Source organism: Rhinatrema bivittatum, chromosome 7, assembly GCF_901001135.1.
Source record: "Rhinatrema bivittatum chromosome 7, aRhiBiv1.1, whole genome shotgun sequence".
NCBI classification, from domain to species: Eukaryota; Metazoa; Chordata; class Amphibia; order Gymnophiona; family Rhinatrematidae; genus Rhinatrema; species Rhinatrema bivittatum.
The window spans coordinates 89,709,882-89,731,463 of NC_042621.1; the positions used below are offsets into that span (position 1 = coordinate 89,709,882).

Genomic DNA, 21,582 nt, shown 5'->3' on the forward strand with positions numbered 1-21,582 from the left:
CAACCTCTGCTGTCAGCTCTGCATGTCTGACTGTATTGGACGACTGGTCTAATTTGATTCTTTGCTGTCTCTCAGGACCTGTGGCGGATTCGCAGTCCATGCGGCACCTGCGAAGGCTTTGATGTTAGTGCAATGGATGAAATGATTAAGGTAAGCGAGATTGTCTCCACATTTTCCAAATGAAATATTTAGAATATTTATATATTCTAATATATAATTATATAATATTTATTTATTATGTTTTATTTTACATTATGTTTTGAGTAGTTTTGGACCGTTTTCTTTGTTATCTGTAACCTATGTTCCTTGTACCGCCTCCGAGCGATTGTTAACGTTATACTGTAAACTGATATGATTTGTATATTTTACAAGAATGTCGGTATAGAAAAAAATAAAAATAAATAAATAAATAAATATTTTCAGCTCAGATATTCAGTTTATTTGTGGAAATGCATTTCATATGGCAAGTACTAAAGTATACTTTCTAGAGCAGAATTTTTAGTATGTGTTGCATGGAGACCTAATGCAGTTTCACAAACTCTAATGGTTTTAGTGTTTGCTATCAAATAGGCCAATGTAATAAGGTGTACTATTTATTTAATTTGACTGATTTATATTCTGCTTTTCAACATTTCAAAGCTGATTATGTTCACATACTATAGATATTTCCCTATCCCCAGAGGGCTTACAATCTAACAGGGTCAGTTATCATTTCACTCTTCAAGGCCTTAACACACGTGATAAATAGAGGGAGAGACGGAGAGAGCTTCTGTAGAGACCAATATGTCACGTTACTGTTTATACCACTGTTAAGAGGGGGCACTTTTAACTCAGTTTGGGAAATGGAGTAGGTTTGGGGGGGGCGGTTTTACATACACAGTAGGAGGTACGAACAGCAAAGTTGACATCACTGAAGATGTTCTGCTGTTTGAATCAATGAAAAGTACAAGAAGAGTTGATTTGTACAGTGCGCTCTCTACCTAGCTCTACAAATCAACTCCTCTTGTACCTTTCATTGATTCAAACAGAAAATCTTCAACGATGTCAACTTTGCCGTTCACACCTCCCACACTGAGTTAAGTGCCCCCTCTTACAGTGGAATAAATAATAAAGTGACATATTGGTCTCTACAGAGTTTCGCTCTCTCTCTTTCTGAACGGCATGTGCAATAAAACCTTTTCGCTGTAACGTCTCCACGGTGGATTAATCAGTGTGCAAAGCAAAAATCAGCGCAGGGGCGATACATTTATCACACCTTCTGGAAAGTACCTGTGCGATACGGGAGCAGGGAAATTAGCCTAGCCATGCCCCCTTTTATGCGATTTGCCCAAGGTCACAAGGAGTGGCAGTGGGATTTGAACCCTGGTATCCCTGGTTTGAAACCTGCTGCTGTAACCACTAGGTTACACCTAGAGTGAGAAATGATTCAAGAAAGGTGAAAGAGTAGTTGAAAGTTTGACAGCTGGGATTCAGTGCCAGGAAGTGCAGAGTCATGCATTTGGGGTGCAGTAATTCAAAAGAACTGTATGAGATAGGGGGTAAAAGATTGTGCAGAGAACGTGAGAGGGACCTTCAAGTGTTAGTGTCTGGCAATCTGAAAACAAAACAATGTAACAAGGTGATGGCGAAATCCAGAAGGATGTTGGGCTGCATAGAGAGGGGAATAACCAGCAGGAAAAAGGAGGTGATACTGCCCTTGTACAGGTCTTTGGTGAGGCCTCACCTGGAGTACTGTATTCAGTTCTCGAGACCGTATCTCAAAAAAGGATAAGGCCAATGATGGACGTGGTCCAGAGAAAGGTGACCATGGTGTGGGGTCTGCAACAAAATCCATATGGAATGAGACTGAAGAATCTAAATATATAATACACTGGAGGAGAGGAAATGCAGGGGAGATCAGATACAGACCTTCAAATCCCTAAAAGGTGTTAATAATGTATAAACAAACCTTTTTTCACTGGAAAGGAAACTGCAGAACTAGGAGTTGTGATATGAAGCTATAGGGGACATAATTCAGAACAAATAGGAAATATTTCTTTACAGAGAAGGGTGATAGATGCATGGAATTCCCTCCTGGAAGAGATGGTAAAAACAAGAATAGTGGAATTCAGAAAGGCATGTGGTACAAACTGCAGATCTCTACAGGCTAGCGGATGGCCATGAAGAAATGGGGTAACCTGGGTTAACTTTAGGTGTAACACTTCTGTAGTGGGGTGACCTCACAGAGTGACAGTTACTTACCACCCGTAACAGAAGGCAGGGGGGGTAAGCTGCACAGAGCGGCAGTTACTACCGTAAGCAACTTGCTGGGCAAACTAAATGGACCATTTGGTTTTTATGGGCCACCATTTACTATGTTACTGTGTCACTTCTGTGCATGGAAATCTTGGAGGTATTTATTTTTCAAAACTCTTTATTTTGTATATAAACTTTACACAAACAACCAGCAAACATAAAAACAGATAAACATAAGTATGCCTCAAAGTACATGTACCTGGGAATCCAATTTACACAGAGAGACTGTGCACTGGGTTCCATATTTTTTTTGAGAAGATGTTAGCGAACCCTTCTTATGGGCAACAACCATCTTATATTTGGAAAAGGTTCAAATGGTAATTCCACCACATATTCAAGTCATATTCAGTAATTGGAATTATTCTACCAATTAGTCAATACTAGTTTTTTCACAAAAGACAAAAAATATACAACAGTTTCCTTTCTGGGAAGGATAGATCAACCTGAAGTGCAAGAGATTTTAAAATTATAAGTTTGTAAATCAATTCTACTCAAATACTCAAACTTTTGCGGACTCGTTGCCATACTTGGGACCAGAAGGCGCAGACATTGGGACAAAAATAAAGCATATGTGAAAGAGGACTAAGCTCTGTGGAATAAGACCAGCAACAGGATGTTTCATTATATTTAATTTTCCCAACCATGACAGGTGTCCATACTGCTCCATGTGCGATAAAATAAAGTGACTGAGTGACTGATGCAGAGGCAGAAATTATGGTCAGTCTGTCTCAATGCAGGCCAAACCTCTAACACAAATGGAATATCAAAATCTCATTCCCCGATTCTCTGTCCTTACTAAACCAGAGGCCAGAGAGGTTATCATAAGTTTGCTTAGAACTAGGGAGAATATTCTCACATAATTTTTCAATTTTAAGATCTAGTTATGAGACAGATAAATTCACTTTATTAGCTATAATGCTATGTCATAACTGCAGCCAAGAAAAGACTTGTGTGCTAGGGAGACCAAGGACTTAATGTAAATCTTCAAAGAATTTTAACTTCCCATCTTTTGAGACATGGCCCAGGTTCCAAATGCCTCAATTAAACAATGGTTTCCAGAGAATTGAATTGTTGTCAACTTTGAATAAGGGATTATACCATAGAGGCAGCTTACAGGAGGAGGTCCAATATGATATGGCTCTCAAAAATACCATATGCCTACAAGGTGGCTTTGAGCACGAAGTAACTGTCTAATACCGCTGATAAACTCATCCCAGCAAAAAGAAACAATGGAATAGAATCTATCAGTACCTCACTGAAAGATATCAAAGTGGGTTTGTCAAAGAGTGGCACTGATGGAAGCCACAGACTACCTTGGAGGTATTTAAATGTTTCTATCATATCTTCTTTATCCTGCCTTTCCTCTAGTGTGTAGATGTTTAGATCTTTGAGTCTGTTCCCATATACTTTAGAATGATCATTTTAGTAGCCACCCCCTGGACCAACTCCAGTGGTTTATATCCTTTTGAAGATGCAGTTTCCAGAACTGTATATGGTATTCCAAAGGAGTTTTCACCAGGGACTTATACAGAGGTCCTATCACCTCCTTTTTTCTTCTGACCAATCCTCTCATGATTCACCTAAGCATCTATCTGGCATTTATTTATTTATTTATTTATTTGGAATTTTTATATACCGACATTCTTGAAAGAAGATATCAAATCATATCGGTTTCCATTGAAACTGAACAATCGCAGCTGTGGCGTTACATTGAAACAAATCGTCAGATAACAAATAGCATTATAAGTAGAACAAGTCTTATAAGTAGAAACAATCGCGGTTGAAAAGTAGAAAAGCATTTGCCATCACCTGTTGGCCACCTTAAGATCACCAGATATGATCGCCCCCAGATTGCGATCTTCTTCATGCTTAGAAGAATTTCACTCCCTATATTGCAACTCTTCCTTGTTTTTTTTCATCCTAAATTCATAACTGAAATTTTTAGCATTAAATCTTAGATGTCTGACGCTAGAACATTCCTCAAGCTTTGCTAGATCCCTCCTCATGTTTTCCACACTTTCCTACCCTGTTGCAGATTTTAGCAAAAAAGACCCCAAAACCCTTTTCTGATAATCCTTCTGCAATGTCACTCATGAAAATGTTGAAAGAACTGGTCCAAGGACTGATCCCTATGCCACACCACTAGTAATGTCCCTCTCCTCAAGGTGAACTCCATTTATTACTACCCTTTTCCGCCTTCCATTCAACCAGTTTACAGACAAAGCAGTCAGAATGTTTGATCCCTTAAAGATCTCATAAATCAAACCAAAGATGATTTTGATATAATTGCTGGATAGAGTGATGTCCCTTTAGAAGAATTTCATCTTTATGCAAAGGTTCATGCGCCTGTATATGTGGTCACCTATACTCTAGAATTAAAGACCTGGATATGTTTATTGGATGTTTGCAACTGCTGGCGTCTCACAGATGGCAGAGAGGGCATTCTGATTTGACTGTAAACCTTTCTATTGCCTTTGTACAATACATGTATTGTAATCCTCCTTGAGACCAATTTTGGGAAAAGGCAGAATATCCTATGGTCATAAATAAATAATGAACAATAACAATCTTGTGTTAATTCATCCTTTTTTGTGTCTGTTACTATGTGCCCAGTATATGCACATAGATTTTTTTTATGTAATAGCATGGCAAACTGCTGATGTGAGGGCATTTTTAGTATTCATAAGCTCATAAAGGCTGAAAGACGACAAGGACTTTCTCAAGAAAATTGAAAAAGGATGATTGCACTATTTCAATTCAAAACAAAGTGACATTTCATAGTTAAGCATTTACATGCTTAAAACTGGGTTTTACATGTGTAAATGCACATTATCCTTGTAAGTGGGCTTTAGAAAATTGTTATAGTATATGCCATTGAATTGTAAATAGAATTTACCTATGTTAAGAGCACATAGTGCAGGTAAATCACTTTTGAAAATTGCTTCAATAGTATGTTACATTAACATGCGTAAGTCTTTTGAAAATTTACCTATATGTGTCTTAACCTGATAAATTATTGCTTTTTGTATTTGATAAATTTATTTGTATATAGTTTAAATATTGTTTATAAATAACATGCATGGCTTTGAAAAATGACTTTGCATAATCAGAGATGTGAATCTTTATGCAAGATTGTGCAAATTTACCACATAATTTTCAAAAATCTGCCACAGAATTTGCTAACTTGCCACTGAATCTGAAAAATCTGCTGCTGAAATCTGGAGGCGCTGGTAGCAACAATGCGTTATTCTGTCACTATGTACTGCACAACAAGAGAAGCAGAAAGTGTTGCCAGTGAGAAACTGGCAGAAGAATAGCATTGGTCTTCAAGCTCTTGTGATTCCAGCTCAGAAGAGTGTCAGCTGTGAAATGGAGAGACTTTGCTCCACAGGAACTGAATATGATGGCAAAGAAGAAATCCATCCAGTTTATTTATTTATTTTATTTTATTTAAAGGCTTTTATATACCGGAGTTCATGCACTAGTGCATACCACACAGTTTACCCAACTTCCATATATCACCTATCTCCCTTTGAGCGCACAACAAACACAATAGGGTTAAGTTTGCTAATATGTAGTTTTTTCCTTTTTTTTTCTCATTCCCAGCATTCCTTGAACTTTCGGGAGTCCCAGGAGGCAGAGCCTCATCCACTGTGGGAATATCCTTGCAGATCACTGTCCGACCCTGAAAAGGTTATGACTTTTGACTTCAGACAGGTTGTGCCAGAACAAGTGCTTAGTACTGAAGGCTCATTGAAACTGATTAGGTAAGTGCTGTCGTTCAAAAGACATTGCTCAATGAATAGTTTTTGGAAATGTGATGGCAGAAAAAGATCATACAGCCTTTCTTGTCTGCCCATCCTCACCAACTGCTCAATTCTACAATCACTACCACTCCCTCAGAGATCCCATGTGCTTGTCCTATGATTTTTTTAATTCAAATATCGTACTTGTCTTCTCCACCTCCACTGGAAGTTTTTTCCATTCATTCACCACTCTTTCTATAAAGAAATATTTACTTAGATTAATGTTTCATGTTTATTAAATTTGATATACCAATATTCTTAACCAATTATAGCAATTTACAGTCAATAAAATATAAAGCAAGTAAAATGGAATATAACATCACATATTAGATCAAGCAGTTTTGTGTAGAATAAATAATACATACTAAAACCAAAATCTTATACTAGGAAGTGAATTCCATAATACAAGTGCCTGATTAGCAAACACGAATTGTCTAGTTTGTTTGTCTCAGCTGTAACAGCAGAAATATTTTTTTGTAATTCTTGCTGAGAGAACTAAGACTGCATTAAAAGATATCACTACATTTGCCAAATATTGGGACTGTCCCTATTCAGCATAGGATCTTAAACAATCCTAATCCCAGCTGGAAGCCAGTTTAATTCCTTCAATAAGAGGGTCAATTGATCATATTTAGCCAAAGATCAGTTTAGCAACAGTGTTTTTTAATAGCTGAAGCCATTTTAGAGATGTAACAGACTGTCCTGAATATAAACTAATACAGTAATCCAATCATGATAAAACAATGCATGCACCCAAAAAGTTACAAAATATGCTTTGTCTGAAAAGGGCTTCAATCTATGAATAAATCTCATCTAAAATAAAATAGAACATGTCAGTGCTGAGATTTGACTATGATCAAGATTTGTACCTAAGATTATAACCCATCTCTTTCAGTGAAATATCAATCCTATCTATCTGTGGGCTCAGTTTCAAAGATTCATCCAAATGGAGACTGATTTCTGTGGGAGATACCCTGTCTAGAAACAGTTTTCAAGGATGATGATTCAGATGAATTGAACCAAATCATGGTGAACCTGGAAGATGTAGTAGACCAGATTAACAAACTGAAGAGTAGCAAATTGCCCAAACCAGATGGTATATACTCCAGGGTTCTGAAAGAACTAAAAAAATTAAATTTCCGATCTATTACTAGTAATTTGTAACCTATCATTAAAACTGTCCATTGTACATGAAGAATGGAGAGTGACCAGTATAACCTCGATTTTTAAAAAGGGCTCATCTGGGAAACTATAGACCAGTCAGTCTGATTTCAGTGCTGGGAAAAATCGTGGAAACTGTTCTAAAGAACAAAATCAGAACATATATAGACATGGGTAAATGTGAATTGGTTATTTACTCTTTCAGATAATATAAGGACTATGGGGGCACTCCATGAAGTTAGCAAATAGCTCATTTAAAACAAATCAGAGAAAACTATTTTTTACTCAAAGCACAATTAAGCTCTGGAATTCATTGCCAGAGGATGTGGTTGAGGCACTTAGCATAGCTGGGTTTAAAAAAGGTTTGGACAAGTTGCTGAAGAAGTCCATAAACTATTATTACTAAAATTGAATTATGAAATAGCCACTACTTATTACTGGCATTATTAGAATAGGATTTACTTACTGTTTAGGTATTTGCCAGGTACTTGTATCCTGGATTGGCCACTGTTGGATATGGAATGCTGGGCTTGATGGACCCTCGATCTGACTCAGTATGGCAACTTCTTATGTTCTTAGCCTAAGTAAACTTAACTTCTCTGAAACTATTTAAGCACCGATTAAAATTGTTTAAATCTATTAGATCTTAAAGTAAGTTAAGAATTGGATGTCTCTTAAATCTTAAAGTAAGCGAAGATTTGGATGATGTATTTTGGGAAAAATTTGAAGAAATAAGTGCCTCTAAGGTAATACATTTCTTGCTTCAGGCAAGGATATAGTATGGAAACTTTATCTTTTGATATAACAATTTGTGGATTTGATTCTAACACAGATTATCTTCTTGTTTTATTCAATATAACAGCAGCTTTCGATACCCTTATTATTAATATTTTGATACACAGTCTGAATTCAGTTGAAATTAAAGGAACGGTATTAAAATGGTTTGCTTCATACTTATATAGTCGCCCACAGCAGGATCAGATTGGATCATACTCTTCTGAATGGAACACAGTATCTACTGGTGTGCCGCAAGGCTCAGCATTGTCAGCTCTCTCTTCAGTATTTATATTGCACCTTCGTGATGGCTTTTTGCATGTCTTGATGTATGTTATAAAATATATCGGTAACCGATCCAGTAAGCCGTATAGCAGAAACAGTAATGAGAATCGGATAAAAGAAAGCCCTTTATTATACCGCCCGACTCTGGCCGAGTTTCGCTCTTTTATCACAGAGCTGCCTCAGGGGCAACTAAAAATGGACATATAAATAATTAATATACATATATATGAAATGAAACAATATCAACATAAATGAATGAAAAACTAAATATAAAAATGTATCAATTAAAATTATGTTATAAAATCATTGTGTTGTACATAACATAAAAACAGAAAAATTAATACATATATATGTGTTTGGACTTATGGATACAATAACTTAAAAGACAACATGTATATATGAAAAAGTGACTTGAAATACCTCATGTGTATATAGAAAAATAAATAAATTAAAAACAATGTATCAAGGAGTAAAAAATGTGACAATATGAAAATGCAACGAATTGAGAGGTGGTGATCCTGTGTCATATTCATTATATAAAGCTATAAACATCATGGAGTCAATAATGGTTTTTTATATAATATGATCATTAAATATTTCATGCTTACTTCATTCAAGCAGGACTTGGAAAAGTCAATAACGTATTAATTATCCTGAATGTGAATAATTAAAGAAAAAAAAAAAAAATGAAAGGAAAGTGTTAAATTGAAAATTGATTAAGTACTAACAGAATAAGAAAATGTATATATGAAAAAACTATATGAAAAAACTGTATTATGCTTGAAGATGGGCTATTTGTTAGCAGAAAATTGTTGACATCAAGCATTATAAAATCTGATTGCACAGATGCTATCTAAACTACCTTAAAAAAGATACTTGATGGGGAATATACTAAGCATAATAAATTGTTGAAAATTAATACTATAAATCAGAATAACATTATTAAAAAACTTATAGTAAAAATGATCTTTATCAAGTTAATAATGTTGAAATGAAAATGTGTGTAAAAAACCGAAATGATAATGGATGAATGAATGATTGTGGAAATCTACCTACAGCGCGGATGATTTCACTCCAAAGCAGTTAGATTTTCACGTAGCGATGCTGTGTGAAGTCAGTAACTGTAACAAACAAATGATGCGAATTGAATATAATATAAAAACGACTTATTCAACTGCTATTAAAAAATGCTTAATTCTAAAATAATGCTGATATTCAATTCTCAACTGGGGTTGGATTCAGTAAATGCATATTTGAACAATATATATTGTGCTTCAAGGTGGATTGCTATTTAACAGTATTGTGGAATCTAATTACTTGATGCCACCTTCAATGCGTTACTTGCAGAGAAATATGTAAATGCAATCGATTTAAAGGATTGTACTTTAAAAATAGAATGTAGCTGATAAAAAGACCTTTGAGTGAAATTTTAGCGGGTAAATACTTACATCCACGTAGCGAGCAGTCTTACAGCTGATTGAAAAACAGAACGCCGAAAGTGACGTTATTTATACCCAATCTCGCGACAACATGGCGATTTTCGCGCCAAAAATTGAAAAAAACTCTATTCACTGAAATAAATTTAAGACCATATTGACGATCTATAATATTGTAAATGAAACTTCATAATGTTTAATTACTGTTTAATTACTGTTGGATTGCTGTTATTATGTGCTATAGTGTGAATGAATGTATCTGTTAGAGTGAATGAAAATTTGAATGAATGAAAAATATGAATGAATAAAAATATATGCAATGTATAAGATGAAGACTATAAATGATATGCTATATAGAATATGAATGAATGAAAAATAAAAAATAAAAAATAAATAAAAATGAAAAATGAAAAATAAAAAATGAAAAATAAAAAATGAATAATGAATGATGAATGATGAATGATGAATGATGAATGATGAATAATGAATGATAAATGATGAATGATGAATGATGAATAATGAATAATGAATGAATGAATAAAAAATGAATTAAACTCTATGCACTGCAACATGGCGATTTCCACGCCAAAAATTAAAAAACATGAATGAAAAGCACTCTATGCGCTGAAATGAGTTGTAATACTGTAAATAAAAATTCATAATGTTTAATTATTATTGGATATAATGTGAATGAATGTATCTGTTGGAGTAAATGAAAATATAGAATATTAATATGTGCAATATATGAGATGAAAACTATAGATGACATACTATAAAATATGATGATATATAGTGGAATGAACATGAAATAAATAAATGAAAAATAAAAAAATATATAAAAATATTGATAAAAAAATATTGAATACACTATATTAAAACCATATTGACTCCTGTATTAAATATTAAAAAAGATGACACAAAAATATATTATAAATACACTCCTAGATCTAATTCACTATTGAGGCCTGCTGGTATCATAGTATTAAAATCGTAAATGAATTTTTGTTCTTTCCTAAGTAGTGCATTATTGAAATCACCACCCCTCCAGTTTGCATTCATTTTCTGTATCACACAGAATTTGAAATCAGTGAATTTATGACCAGTATCAATACAGTGTGCAACCATAGGTTTACCTTCTTTCAATCTGTTTATTGCACTCTTGTGCTCAATAATCCTACGGTTGAACTGTCTGATGGTTTTACCTATGTACCATTTGTTGCAGGGACATATAGCCACGTATATAACACCTGAACTTTTGCAGTTACTTGAGTGATTGAGCTTAAAATTTCTATCTGTGTTTGGAATTTTTAAGCTTTGTGTTCTGAGATTCACAATGCAGACACTACAATCACCACACGGGCTATGTCCTGCTGTTCTTTGGGTGTCAATCTGTGGCATAGGTAGGGCTGATGGTGCTAAAAATTCTTTTAGATTTTTTTCTCGTTTGTTGGCTAATGACCTGTGTGATGCTGACACAGGTCATTAGAAAACATTGGCACATTTTACAAACTTTACCTGTTTTTCAAGACAAACAAATAATGATAGCCAACAAACGAGAAAAAAATCTAAAAGAATTTTTAGCACCATCAGCCCTACCTATGCCACAGATTGACACCCAAAGAACAGCAGGACATAGCCCGTGTGGTGATTGTAGTGTCTGCATTGTGAATCTCAGAACACAAAGCTTAAAAATTCCAAACACAGATAGAAATTTTAAGCTCAATCACTCAAGTAACTGCAAAAGTTCAGGTGTTATATACGTGGCTATATGTCCCTGCAACAAATGGTACATAGGTAAAACCATCAGACAGTTCAACCGTAGGATTATTGAGCACAAGAGTGCAATAAACAGATTGAAAGAAGGTAAACCTATGGTTGCACACTGTATTGATACTGGTCATAAATTCACTGATTTCAAATTCTGTGTGATACAGAAAATGAATGCAAACTGGAGGGGTGGTGATTTCAATAATGCACTACTTAGGAAAGAACAAAAATTCATTTACGATTTTAATACTATGATACCAGCAGGCCTCAATAGTGAATTAGATCTAGGAGTGTATTTATAATATATTTTTGTGTCATCTTTTTTAATATTTAATACAGGAGTCAATATGGTTTTAATATAGTGTATTCAATATTTTTTTATCAATATTTTTATATATTTTTTTATTTTTCATTTATTTATTTCATGTTCATTCCACTATATATCATCATATTTTATAGTATGTCATCTATAGTTTTCATCTCATATATTGCACATATTAATATTCTATATTTTCATTTACTCCAACAGATACATTCATTCACATTATATCCAATAATAATTAAACATTATGAATTTTTATTTACAGTATTACAACTCATTTCAGCGCATAGAGTGCTTTTCATTCATGTTTTTTAATTTTTGGCGTGGAAATCGCCATGTTGCAGTGCATAGAGTTTAATTCATTTTTTATTCATTCATTCATTATTCATTATTCATCATTCATCATTCATCATTTATCATTCATTATTCATCATTCATCATTCATCATTCATCATTCATTATTCATTTTTTATTTTTCATTTTTTATTTTTCATTTTTCATTTTTATTTATTTTTTATTTTTTATTTTTCATTCATTCATATTCTATATAGCATGTCATTTATAGTCTTCATCTTATACATTGCATATATTTTTATTCATTCATATTTTTCATTCATTCAAATTTTCATTCACTCTAACAGATACATTCATTCACACTATAGCACATAATAACAGCAATCCAACAGTAATTAAACAGTAATTAAACATTATGAAGTTTCATTTACAATATTATAGATCGTCAATATGGTCTTAAATTTATTTCAGTGAATAGAGTTTTTTTCAATTTTTGGCGCGAAAATCGCCATGTTGTCGCGAGATTGGGTATAAATAACGTCACTTTCGGCGTTCTGTTTTTCAATCAGCTGTAAGACTGCTCGCTACGTGGATGTAAGTATTTACCCGCTAAAATTTCACTCAAAGGTCTTTTTATCAGCTACATTCTATTTTTAAAGTACAATCCTTTAAATCGATTGCATTTACATATTTCTCTGCAAGTAACGCATTGAAGGTGGCATCAAGTAATTAGATTCCACAATACTGTTAAATAGCAATCCACCTTGAAGCACAATATATATTGTTCAAATATGCATTTACTGAATCCAACCCCAGTTGAGAATTGAATATCAGCATTATTTTAGAATTAAGCATTTTTTAATAGCAGTTGAATAAGTCGTTTTTATATTATATTCAATTCGCATCATTTGTTTGTTACAGTTACTGACTTCACACAGCATCGCTACGTGAAAGTCTAACTACTTTGGAGTGAAATCATCCGCGCTGTAGGTAGATTTCCACAATCATTTATTCATCCATCGTCATTTCGTTTTTTACACACATAATTTTAGTTCCACATTATTAACTTGACAAAGACCGTTTTTATCATAATTTTTTTTATAATGTTATTCTGATCCATAGTATTAATTTTCAACACTTTATTATGCTTAGTATCTTCCCCATTAAGTATCTTTTTTAAGGTAGTTTAGATAGTATCTGTGCAATCAGATTTTATAATGCTTGATGTCAACAATTTTCTGCTAACAAATAGCCCATCTTCAAGCATAATACAGTTTTTTCATATAGTTTTTTCATATATACATTTTCTTATTCTGTTAGTACTTAATCAATTTTCAATTTAACACTTTCCTTTCATTTTTTTTTTTTTCTTCTTTAATTATTCACATTCAGGATAATTAATACGTTATTGACTTTTCCAAGTCCTGCTTGAATGAAGTAAGCATGAAATATTTAATGATCATATTATATAAAAAACCATTATTGACTCCATGATGTTTATAGCTTTATATAATGAATATGACACAGGATCACCACCTCTCAATTCGTTGCATTTTCATATTGTCACATTTTTTACTCCTTGATACATTGTTTTTAATTTATTTATTTTTCTATATACACATGAGGTATTTCAAGTCACTTTTTCATATATACATGTTGTCTTTTAAGTTATTGTATCCATAAGTCCAAACACATATATATGTATTAATTTTTCTGTTTTTATGTTATGTACAACACAATGATTTTATAACATAATTTTAATTGATACATTTTTATATTTAGTTTTTCATTCATTTATGTTGATATTGTTTCATTTCATATATATGTATATTAATTATTTATATGTCCATTTTTAGTTGCCCCTGAGGCAGCTCTGTGATAAAAGAGCGAAACTCGGCCAGAGTCGGGCGGTATAATAAAGGGCTTTCTTTTATCCGATTCTCATTACTGTTTCTGTTATAAAATATATGCAGATGATATTCAGTTTTTTATACCATACAGTTCATCTTGAAAAAACACCCTTCCTTTTGTGACGACATGCATTAATTCTTTTAAAAGTTGGTTAACCCATAATAGATTAAAACTTAACAAAGCAAAAGCTGAAATAATAATCTTACCTTTAGTAAAACATTCCTCATCTGAAATTCAACTTCACTAGATATTGATGATCACTGCATTCCAATTACACATCAAGCTTGGAATCTAGTATTACTATTGATTCTTCACTTTCTACTTTCAAGAGGTCTTGAACGAGTAGATGTGAATCGGTTATTTACACTTTTGAATAATAGAAGGACTAGGGGGCATTCCATGAAGTTAGCAAGTAGCACATTTAAGACTAATCGGAGAAAATTCTTTTTCACTCAATGCACAATAAAGCTCTGGAATTTGTTGCCAAAGGATATGGTTAGTGCAGTTAGTGTAGCTGGGTTTAAAAAAGGTTTGGATAAGTTCTTGGAGGAGAAGTCCATTAACTGCTATTAATCAAGTTTACTTAGGGAATCTGCTATTAATTGCATCAGTAGCATGGGATCTTCCTAGTGTTTAGGTAATTGCAGATTCTTGTGGCCTGGTTTGGCCTCTGTTGGAAACAGGATGCTGGGCTTGATGGACCCTTGGTCTGACCCAGCATGGCAATTTCTTATGCTCTTATGCAGAATTATATTTCACCAATAGCAAAATAATCTTTCTATAAATAACACTTACTAAAATGACTAAAACCATTATTGGACACATTTAACTTTTGCACAGTTTATAGGCCTTAAGATTAAATAATTTGGATTACTCTAATTCTTTATACCTAGAATTACCTGCATACATCATTCATTCATTACAACTGATTCAAAACTTGGCCGCTCATATGTTAACAAATGCTCACTTACATTAACACATTTTCTCAGCTTTATTCTCATTACACTGGTTACCCATCCTGCAACACAGCCAGTACAAAGTACTAACCATGATATTTAAGTTATTGAAACAAGAATCTTCAGCATGGCTTTGGTCCTCTTTGTGTATATGTATATAAGCCCATAGGCAACTCAGATCCACTGATAAAAATCTTTTAGAAATTTTCGTGGTAAAAATAGCAAGTCTTGATATAAGCTGAAATCTTGCTTTTTCCATCGCTGGACCAAAACTAGGGAATACCCTGCCAGAGTCATTGCACATGTTCCCCGACTTCAAAGAATCAAAAAACGTACTTATTTAAACAGGCTTTTTCCACCTAATATTCCCAGCTGTTACAGTTGTAATAAGGAACATTATATTCAGGAATTTATATATTTGACTATGGTATCAGACTATGTTTTATTATGATGGGTTTTTTTTAGTTGCTTTGATTTTATTCTGTATATTATTTTATAAATAAGTAATAATTGTATGTTTATTTGCTAGGGATAATTATAAATGTTACTTTTAAGTCACCCTGAGCTACATGTGTAGGCAGCAGCATATAAGATTTTTAAATAAATAAATCAGCTTGAGAAAAACAGCTGAATCCCAAACTTTGAATTGGCAATGGGATAAATAAAGATTGAATAAAAGGATAACACTGAACCTTGTGGAACTCCACATTGTACTTTCCTAACTGTTTATTCCCCGATTCAGCTTGAAATGAATGATTGTGGAGAGAGGATTTAAAAGAATTCATCATATTTCCTTCCACATTGAGCTCAGATAGCCACAGAATAAATAAAACATGGTCAGATGTATTGAATGCCACATACATGTCAGTTGTCGTCATAAGTGTGATTTTGCTCTTATCTAAATTCATTCTCATTTCATTATTCAGATCAACTAATGCTGTTTCCGTACTGTAATATCTATGGAAACAACTTTCTGAGATATAATGCATTGGATTTCCTTGGGAAATCATTCAACTGAGTCCATATCACTTTTTCAGTAACCTTCATCAAAAAGGTAAATTAGAAATAGGGGAAATATAATGTTGGCAGGATGTGCAAATTCTTTTTTTTAGTAAAGGATGAACCCTTAACATTTTCAATGAGGGTGAACTATATTCCTGTATCAGATTAGCGTTAACTAACTTAGTCAAGTATTCCACTTGACTTTTTACCAGTTTGAAGAGCATAGAGTGAAAAGGTGAAGTACTATAGTTCATATTAGATTTATGTTACTCATATCTCTTGTACTAAATTAAATGAAGACCATTTATTCTAAAAAGAGACATCTACCCTTGCATTGAGAGAGCTGAGATGATTCAGGTGAGCAGATAGATTGTACCTGAGAAGCAAACTGTTGCCGAATCTTTTCAGTCTTTCAAAATCTTCTGCAGTAATGAGATATATCTACCTCACTCACTGTTTATTTGCAAACTGTTTTATTTAAACAATTATCTAGGCCTTTTATCAGCTATTGATAATTTCCATACAAGAAAATCATTTTTAGTCTTCTTAATCTCATCCATTGTACCTGAAGACTGGAGGGTGGCAAATGTAAGCCCAATATTTAAAAAGGGCTCCAGGAGCGATCCAGGAAACTACAGACCAGTGAGCCTGATTTCAGTGCCAGGAAAAATAGTGGAAAGTGTTCTAAAGATCTAGGGGGCACTCCATGAAGTTAGCATGTGGCACATTTAAAACTAATCGGAGAAAGTTCTTTTTTACTCAACGCACAATTAAACTCTGGAATTTGTTGCCAGAGGATGTGGTTAGTGCAGTTAGTGTAGCTGTGTTTAAAAAAGGATTGGATAAGTTCTTGGAGGAGAAGTCCATTACCTGCTATTAAGTTCACTTAGAGAATAGCCACTGCCATTAGCAATGGTTACATGGAATAGACTTAGTGTTTGGGTACTTGCCAGGTTCTTGTGGCCTGGATTGGCCTCTGTTGGAAACAGGATGCTGGGCTTGATGGACCCTTGGTCTGACCCAGTAAGGCATGTTCTTATGTTCTTAGATCAAAATCACAGAACATATAGAAAGGAATGGTTTAGTGGAACAAAGTCAGCAGGGATTTACCCAAGGCAAGTCTTGCCTCACAAATCTGCTTCACTTTTTTGAAGGAGTTAATAAACATGTGGATAAAGGTGAACCGGTAGATGTAGTGTACTTGGATTTTCAGAAGGCATTTGATAAAGTTCCTTATGAGAGGCTTCTAGGAAAAGTAAAAAGTCATGTTTAAAAGGGGGCGGGGGCTACTTTCTCAAAGTCTCCCTCAAAACATTGCTATATGCTGTATGCTAACCTGATTATCAAGGGAGATATTCTCAAAATGTTTTGAGATTGAAAATTAGCTGCAAATATGTCTAAATTAATATTATAACTCTTCCTGTTTGTAACTACCAAACTCAGTTGAGGAAGATCTTCTATTCCAATCAATAGGGGAAAGGTTAAAAATCAATGGTCTGACCAGAAGAGCAACCTAATCAAGGGATCACTCAAAAGTTTGGCTATCATTGAAGTAAATATCAAATCCAGTAAGAATATAAGAAGTTGCCATAATGGGTCAGACCAAGGGTCCATCAAGACCAGCATCCTGTTTCCAACAGAGGCCAATCCAGGTCACAAGTACTGGCAAATACCAAAACAGTAAATAAATTCCATGCTACTAATGCCAGAAATAAGCGGTTGCTAATTCCATAAGTCAGCTTGTATAATAATAGTTTATGGGCTTCTCCTGCAGGATATTGTCCAAACCTTTTTTAAACCTAGCTAAGTTAACTGCCTTAACCATATCCTCTAGCAATGAATTCCAGAGCTTAATTGTGCATTGAGTGAAAAAGAATTTTCTCCAGTTTGTTTTAAATGTGCTCTTTGTCAATGTAATGGTGTGACCCCTAGTTCTTGCATTATCTGAAAGAGTAAATAACTAATTCACATTTACTAGTTCAAGTCCTTTCATGATTTTATAGACTATATTCCTCAACTGTCTTTTTTTCAAGCTGAACAGCCCTGACCTCTTTAGTCTTTCCTTATAGGGGAGCCGTTCCATCCCCTGTATTATTCTGGTCACATTTCTCTGTCCTTCTCCAGTGCAACTATATTATGTTTGAGATGCAGCGACCAGAATTGCTTACAGTACTCAAGGTGCAGTCTCAAGATGGAGTGATACAGAGGCTTTATGACATGCTCTGTTTTATTCACCATTCCCTTCCTAATAATTCCTAACATTGATTGCTTTTTTGACCGCCACTGCACACTGAGCTGACAATTTTAATGCATTATCCACTAAGATGCCTTTGATCTTTTTCCTGGGTGGAAACTCCTAATATGAAACTTAACATTGTGTAACTAGAGCATGGATTATTTTTCCCTTTATGCATTACCTTGCATTGTCCACATTAAATTTCACCTGCCAGTTTGGATGCTCAATCTTCCAGTCTTGCAATCGCAATGCACTTGTGATTTAACTACTCTGAATAATTTTGTCATCTGCAAATTTGATCACCTCACTCGTCATATCCCTTTCCAAATAATTTATAAATATATTAAAAAGCACTGGTCCAAGTACAGATCCCTGAGGAACTCCACTGTTTACCCAGGAGAATGAGTGCTGTCAGCCAAGCCATTTCAGCTGATTGTGGATCGCTGGGACCTTCCGTTCCTAGACCTGTTGGCGACTTCTCGCAATGCGAAGTTTCCTCTATTCTACAGTCGCAGGAGGTATCCCTGGGAATAGATGTTCTTGTACAGGTCTGGCTGGAAGACAGATTGTTTTATGCCTTTCCTCTATGGCCCTTGTTAGGCAGGATAATTTGCAAGACCGAAGGCCACAGGGGGCTAGTACTCCTGGTGGCACTGGCCCGGCCCAGGCATCCATGGATTGCGGATTTGAGAAGACTCCTAGTGGAAACCACCTTTTGCTATCCGCTGCATATGGATCTGTTATAGCGTGGACCAGTTCTTCGCGAGGATCTGACTCGATTCTGTCTTATGGTTTGGCCCTTGATAGGGCTCACCTGTTAAAGCAGTGATTGCCACCTTACTTCGCGCTTGCAGGTTCTCCACTTCCTTGGCTTATGTGCAGGTTTGGAGAGTTTTTGAGGCCTGGTATGAAGAGCAGGGTGTTTTTTCTTGTTCAGTTAAGATCCCACTCATTCTTTATTTCTTGCAGGATGGGTTGAATAAAGGATTGGCCCTTAATTTCTTTGAAGGTGCAGGTTGTGGCTCTTGCCTGTTTCAGAGATACGGTGAATGGTGTTTCCTTGTCATCTCATCCTGATGTGGCCCATTTTTTGAAGGGAGTGAAGCATCTTAGGCCTCCCTTGAGGTTATTGGTTCCTTCATGGACTTTTAACTTCGTGCTGAATTTTTTGGCGGGCCCAATATTCCAACTGCTGCGTAGCATTTCCTTGCAGTTGTTGACCTTGAAGACTGTGTTCATGGTGGCTATATTTTAAGCTCATTGAATTTCTGAGCTGCAGGCCTTGTCTTGCTGGGAGCCATTCCTTCGGGTGACTCCGGGGTATTACAGTGGTGTACTGTTCCATCCTTCTTGCCCAGTGTAGTCGTGGACTTTCATTTGAATCAGTCTGTCTCCTTGCCATTCCTGGATATGGTCAGTGATGCGGAGGAGTATCACCTTTTGTGCTCCTTGGATGTCAAGCATCTTGTCATGCAGTATCTTGTGGTTTTGAAAGACGGATCATCTGTTTGTTCTCCATGGCAGGAGTAAGCAAGGTGCTTCAGCTTCGCGGGCTACCATAGCTTATTGGATTAAGAAGGTTGGATTAAGAATTTTAAATAATAAATAAATAAGGTAGTCATGGCCATGTATGTGGATGCTGAAAAGCCATTGCCTACTCAGGTTAGGGTTCATTCCACTAGGACTCAGGCAGTGTCATGGGTGGGGGTTAGTTTGTTGTCTACTGTCGATTTCTGCCGAGCTGCAACGTCCTCCTTACACACTTTTTCCAGGTTGGGGAGTAGCTTTGGTACACATTTTACGAGTCCTGAGTCCATCTGTCTACACGCTAGGAAATGAAGAAATTATTTACCTGATAATTTTGGTTTCCTTAGTGTAGACAAATGGACTCAGCTCGCCATCCTCGGCTGCTGCATGAGTGTGTCAATAGTCTTCCTGTGGGGCTCTGGGTCCCAAGGGATTACTGGTAAGTGTTCATCCAGTCCCTAGATTGGGGTAACCAGAATCTTATGTGAGTTCAGTATTTATGGTTGGTTGAATACAGATCTGGTTATCTGTTTTAATCAGGTTTTTTACTAGTCTGTCCACAGTTGCTTTTGAAGAGAATACTGGCAGGCTGGGGTCACTGCAGGGCTATATATACTGTGGCATCAGTGTGCTTTGTCTCCATCTGATGGGAACTGGTCCTGAATCCATCTGTCTACACTAAGGAAAACAAAATTATCAGGTAAGTAATTTCTCCATTTTATCAAAGTTTAATGCTAGAGCTGTAGATCTACTTATTATCTCCTTTTTAATCATTAATTCAAATTTGATCATATTATGATCTTGTTGCCAAATGGCCCCACGACCATTACCTCTCTCACCAAATCCAGCATTCCACTAAAAATTAAATCTAAAATAGCTCCCTCTCTTTTTGGTTCCATGAAGCAGCATTTATCCCATCCAGGAAATTTATCTCTCTGTCATGTCCTGATGTTACATTTACCCATTTAATATTGGGTTAATTCAAAATCTCCCATTATTACTGCATTCCCAATTTGAGTAGCTTCCCTAATTTCTCGAAGCATTTCATCATCCGTCTTATCATTTTGGCCAGGTGGATGGTACTATACACCTATCACTGTACTCTTCCCCAATATACATGGGATTTCTACCAATAAAGATTCTATTATGCATTTAGTCTTGAGCAGTGTTTTTATCCTGTTGGACTCTATGCCATCCCTGGCATAAAGTGCCCCCCCCCCCCCCCAAACCAAGTTGATCCTCACTACCATTGTAATATAATTTGTGTTCTGTATTGCACTGTCCCATTGGTTATCCTCCTTACACTAGATCTCTGTGATGGCAATTATGTCTCTCTTCATTCACTGCTATACACTCTAAGTCTTCTGTCTTTACATTTTAGACTTTTGGCATTGGAATCTAGACATTTCAAAGTGTGTCTGGCATTGTGTGTAGGCGCCTTATCGTTTTCAAATCCCAAATCTACCACAAGAGTTAAGAAATTGGAGTCACTAGTTTTCACTGGACTTTCTGAATGCACATTAAAATCTCCTACAATCATTAATTGTGGAAATCTGGATGCACATTCTGTATTCAGTTTTATGGTCTCCATCAAGAATGGGTCACATGTATTTGAAGGATTGTAGAGCAGAAAGACATTTAAGATTGTGTGCTTCTCAGCAAATTAACCTAGCATCCATGAAGATGAGGGGGCCTAAGTTCCAACACCCTAATACGCAAAGAATCTAAACATATAATAACTACCCTATCTCCCTCAAGCCTCTTCTATTCTTACTATAAAATGAGTACCCTAGCAGATGTAGTAATTTGT

At 35.2% G+C, this 21,582-nt stretch overlaps 1 protein-coding gene and 1 long non-coding RNA gene across 8 annotated transcripts in view; both read left to right on the plus strand.

Annotated features, from left to right (window-relative positions):
- Window positions 1-21,582, plus strand: part of PRMT7 (protein arginine methyltransferase 7) — a 323,317-nt gene that overhangs the window by 172,320 nt on the left and 129,415 nt on the right. For all 7 annotated transcript variants that reach the window (XR_003857729.1, XM_029608658.1, XM_029608659.1 and 4 more), the window contains 2 exons: window positions 76-150; window positions 5,902-6,062. Coding sequence is in view for 6 of the 7 variants with exons in the window: in XM_029608658.1 (XP_029464518.1) it covers window positions 76-150; window positions 5,902-6,062 (236 nt within the window). In the remaining variant the exon portion in view is untranslated. The remainder of the gene's footprint in view (window positions 1-75; window positions 151-5,901; window positions 6,063-21,582) is intronic.
- On the plus strand, window positions 12,697-13,574 carry LOC115095246. Its single transcript, XR_003857730.1, has 3 exons — window positions 12,697-12,734; window positions 13,062-13,126; window positions 13,533-13,574. It is a non-coding gene; the product is annotated as an uncharacterized LOC115095246 (long non-coding RNA).